Source organism: Cibotium barometz, chromosome 50 (assembly GCF_041138505.1).
Source record: "Cibotium barometz isolate CiBa-2024 chromosome 50, ASM4113850v1, whole genome shotgun sequence".
Classification (NCBI taxonomy): Eukaryota; Viridiplantae; Streptophyta; class Polypodiopsida; order Cyatheales; family Cibotiaceae; genus Cibotium; species Cibotium barometz.
Window position 1 is genome coordinate 24,008,234 of NC_141095.1, and position 4,918 is coordinate 24,013,151.

At 44.3% G+C, this 4,918-nt stretch overlaps 1 protein-coding gene across 1 annotated transcript; it reads right to left on the bottom strand.

Moving 5' to 3' along the window:
* Positions 1 to 1,503: 1,503 nt before the first annotated feature.
* On the bottom strand, positions 1,504 to 3,445 carry LOC147609963 (polyphenol oxidase I, chloroplastic-like). Its single transcript, XM_086786950.1, has 2 exons — positions 2,585 to 3,445; positions 1,504 to 2,505 (listed from the first exon to the last, which is right to left on the bottom strand). The coding sequence occupies exons 1-2, from the start codon at positions 3,382 to 3,384 to the stop codon at positions 1,632 to 1,634; spliced, it is 1,674 nt and encodes a 557-aa protein (XP_086643076.1). The 5' UTR covers positions 3,385 to 3,445; the 3' UTR covers positions 1,504 to 1,631.
* Positions 3,446 to 4,918: the final 1,473 nt, after the last annotated feature.

Genomic DNA, 4,918 nt, shown 5'->3' on the forward strand with positions numbered 1-4,918 from the left:
GCTTCAGGTGAACATACTAAAAAGGCCCCTTGCTTCCTCATGCTTCAGGTGAACATATTGCGCCCCCTTCCAGTGCAATATCTGCCCACAGCTCGTAATCAGCAGCATCATAACTTACCAAAACCCGATCATTACCCATGCTCGGCCAACCTCATCACATACTTGCTAAAAATGGAGCGCCATCTCAGCATCCAGAATCACTCCATATTGACCAACCATCATCATATTCGGGGTCCCCGTAACACTTTCACATGCAGGCATCACCAAGAGCTCGTAAAAAAAACATAAAACCACCCACTCTGTACATTTGCCAGGGCATTCAGGGCAAAGTTTATTCGCAAACCATGCATCCCATATGTACACAGACTCAAAACATTTTTCAGATTTTCACCTGACAGATGTGCCTCTCAATGAGGAAAAAAGCGTTGGTCTCTATGATCCAAGTGCAATCTTTCCCTGATCTGACTTGGGACTTATGGGTTTGGTCAGATCAGTTCAGTTAGTTAAGAATTTTTGACTACGTTAGAGAAAAATTATCCTGGAGGAATCGCCCGTGCTTTTTGGGCACGGAAAGTTTTTCCGGGTTCGGAAGAACCAATGGATTAGTCTCTTGTCCGGATATCCGTGGGGGCGAGGCCCCGAGTGAGGGACCTTGGCCCGTGCAAGAAGTGCTACTTCTGCTGTAACAGCCATGAATTCGTTGCGCGGTGGGGACAGGAACCTTACATGATTAATCATGTAATTAGCAAGTAATCATGCATAATGCCTAAGTGATTTAGTCTTTCACCAAAGGATGGAAACAACCTTCCATAAGCCTAGGTTGAAAGGCATGAGACTCCAAGAGTCATGATGAGTGATGTCCAATGATATCAAGAGGTCTCGAAAGGTCAAGAAAGGTAAAATGATAGTCCATGAGCCCCCTTTTATACTAGAGCCCATGACCAAGGTCCTATACCAAATCTAAAGGTGTTGCTTCATTACATTTTGTATTCCCTTTGCTATAGAAGATATATTCATGATCATTTTATCTACTCAAATCAAAGTTTTTTTTTGAAAAGAGAGAGTGAGAAAGAGTTGTTTTTTCAGTTTGGGTGAGTTTGTTTCTTGTCAAGAAGGATGAGAGTGTGGTTACATAGGGTGTGTGTCCGTGAAAAACAACACATTAAGAGCTTCTCTCAAAATTCTTTGCTCATCAACAACTTTGCTCTTCTCCCTCTCCTCCAGATGTTTCCTCTCTTTAGTTTTCTTTCCAAGTTTTTCTTTTGTGTTGAGAGAGTGCATGTGTATGTGACTAAGTTGTTATCTTCCAATGAGAGAATAGAGGACACTATAGAGGGTTGTTCTCCTTTATTGCTTTCAATATGTAATACTGAACTAAAACACATTTTGTACGTCACTAAAAGAAAGGCCAGTTTATGTAATGTTTAAGGAAAAAGGCTAGAACATTGAACTTACACACTACACACATCTAAATTCTTGTACATCACTGAAGGAATGATTTGAGAGGATGCACGTCCCACACCTTTGTCTGGTTTGTAATAACTCAAGTTCATACACAGAATTACTCGAACACATACATCAAACACCATATGACTCGAAACAACATAGTTTGTCTTGCAAGTAGGTTTTATTTATCGATACTCAATCTTCATGCCTTGGATGGTCACACTGCCTGAACCGGAGGTCTCAGAGTCCACTAAGATGGTGATCACCACCCACTCGTCATCCTCGATCCCCAGCCGCTTGAGGTTGTCTCCAATTTCAAGCACGCTGTTGGTAAACAGGTGCTTGGAGGTGCCAGGGGATGGCACGAAGTTGGAGGATCCCACGTATTCAGCAGTATAGATGGGAGTGGTGGGACTTGCTTTGGGCTTGTTGACGAACACCTTGAGGTGCACATAGGCTTCCCGGGTGACCTCCAACCCTTGGATGACGAGAACTTCTTCAAGTTCCTTGGGCTTCTTCTCTGACGGCCGATTGACAAGGGCGATGAAGGTGGAGCCTAGGTTTATGGGCTCATAGCTATTCTGCTCCGATGCGGGGTTCATCTCTTGCACACCATGGGCTCTTGCATAGGGTACTTGGCTACCGGTGTTAGTGGGGGAGCGCTGAGGTGAGAAGTTAAGCCACATGTCGTCGCCTTCCCTCATGTGCTCGTAGGTGATACCCAGATTCTCGTTGTCGAGGGCGTCCTTGGCTTTCACCTTGACGAGGTTCTGGTTCTCGTCGTAGAAGAAGAACTCGGCGTCTAAAAAGTCCGCGTCCATAGGCTCCGCCCGACGCCCGCCCGGGATAGACCTCCACACCTCCCAGAGCCTGTCCACGTTACTGTGGTGAGCGTAGAAGATGGGATCCCTGGACGCCGTTGTGAACACGCCCATGTCCGCGCGAAGCTTTCTGCCGGGGTCGCCTGTCCAGAAGTGGATGCCGCTGTGGGCGTTCATCTCCAGCGCTCCGCCAAGAGGGGCGTTTGCGACGGAAGAGCTCGACAGGTCGCTCCCTTTCCTGCACATCAGTAATATCGATGAGCTTGGCTACACCGAAGCCTGATGCAAAAGTAGTGAATGGGTAGAGCAAGGTTTACCTGTATGGGCCTCCCATGAACATATCTGCCGTGGATGCTGTGACCACGGACTGATACATGACGTTGAGGTTCTCACGGAGGATGTCGCGGGGGCTTGCAGTTGTGGTCTCATTGGAACCCACATTGAGCCGGACAAACTGAGTGGCGGGCAGGTGCTTGCGGTTGCGTTTGGCATCAAACACAGCGGTGCCTTTCTTGGTGAAGAAACGAGGCATAGTGTTGCCAATGCCATCCGCTTGGTTGTCCCAGTTCCAGTACAGGAGGGCAAAGCCAGGGTCGCCTATAAGGCTGCCCAGGATCCGCTCATGGAAGTAGAGGTACCAGCGGTGCCACGGCAAGAACAACCAAGAGAAGTGCACCTGCAGCGTTATGTTGGTGTCCCGCTGCTTGTATGCCCCATTGCAGAAGGCGCAGTGTATGTTGGCTTGTACTGCAAAGCTCCGCGGATCGTCTTTAGGCAGATTCTTCATGAGCTCGTAGACCTTGTTGTACTTCCTAATGTAGTCGGCACTCGCCCTGTGTGCTGGCCTCCTTACTCGCTTCTTCAGCACCGGGTACCGCTCGAACGAAAAGTCCACCACCTGGAGGTTACGCCAAGGCAAGCAGCAGTTGAGCGTTTGCTTGGTCGTGACGTTAGGATTCGGCGAGGTTGCGGTGGCATGCTCGCACCGGCGAAGGTCAGGTGTGGCGATGGGCGCTGCATCTGCGCCGCCAATCGTTCCGTGCTCATCAGGTGCGATGAGGAGGAGAAGCACAGCAGCTGCTGCCAAAACCATGACCGAGAAGCTTATCTCCATCATGGGAATGGCGGGCGACAATGACAGGATGCCTATACCTTAACGGCACTTCCGCCCTTGATTCTATCAGCGTCGCTCCCTTATAACACACACTACAGAGCAAGGATCTATAATTGCCGAGTCAGTGATTGTGTTCGAAAAAAAGGGCAACTTACTGTAGCTTTTACTTCTTAGTTTTATTTTTAATAAGCGCTTAAAGAGTGTGTTATCTGAGGGGTTGTCACCTACGACTTGCACCCGACCCAACCACAAAGCATTCACTTCACCACAACTCCGTCTATCCGTTGGTCACGGCAAGAGCTTGGGTTCTTTTTCGAAGGAACGCCCTATCCACTCCACTAGTGACCTGGGGATGTCGACTAGAACTATGAAAAAGCTTACACGTTTTTTCATGGCCTTTATTTTAAGGATTCATTTATCATATCTTTTAGTTATGTAATCGGAATGTAGTATACATTTTGAGAGCTAAAATCAGATAGATTGAGGTGTCTTTTTTAATTGGTTTTTAAAAAATGTGCATTGGTCGGTGCTTAAACAGAGGATGGGCTTTCAATGGACCTTTTAAAGGGACTACACTACCACCAACCCACATGAAAGGGTGTACGAAAAACATAAAACATTATGTAAAATTGACCTATTAATCATGACAATAAAAACAAAATAAACAAAGATTTTAAAAAGAGTTAGAAACAAGTTTACTATATTGTATCTTTATTACTAGTAACACAAATATTACAATATTACATATGTTCAAGCAATGCACATTGCAACTACATGCTACCTTACACATGTTTTAAATCAAAAGTTTGAACAACTCATAGGCTCATAAATACCAGCAACATTAATATAATGAAGCTATGCTTGTTGAGAGAAGTTATTGCCATTAAAAATAGCCTTGGGCCACCACCTCAAATTTTCAATAAATGGGACATGATAAACTATTAACCTTCCAATTCAGATAACTTACAAATACCAAGCGGAAAGTTGGTACAAATTCTAATGAATCACTACATTTAAAAAAAGTGCATTCTATAAACAATGTTCTACCCACTCAATAAGAATCATACTAAAAGGTATACTAAAAACGGTGCTAAACAAAACCTACACATGCACACATATGTATAAGCTAAAAGATGCTTTCAAACAATATTCTTTAGATCTTAAGAGACAAGACCTACATATATCTATAAACATAAAATTACTTTCAAAGAAAACAAATTTACCTTTCAGTTCTAAATGAGAGATGTGAAAGATTATGGTCCACAGACTAACATAACATAGGTGAGTTTACCATTCAGATAATGTCACATAAGCACGAAGGAGATAACTAAGTAAATAAGGGCATAAGTACACATCCTCTAGGATTAAGCTTAGAGGCAATACAATTTTCCATAGAATATCCCAAAATCTTTCTTCTAGTATAAGTATATAGATAGCTACATGTAACAATTCCTACCTCACAAATGGAAGACAAATTTTACTTTGTAGGGTTTATAGGCAAATCAAAGGGATTCTCATGCGATTGCCATCAATATTA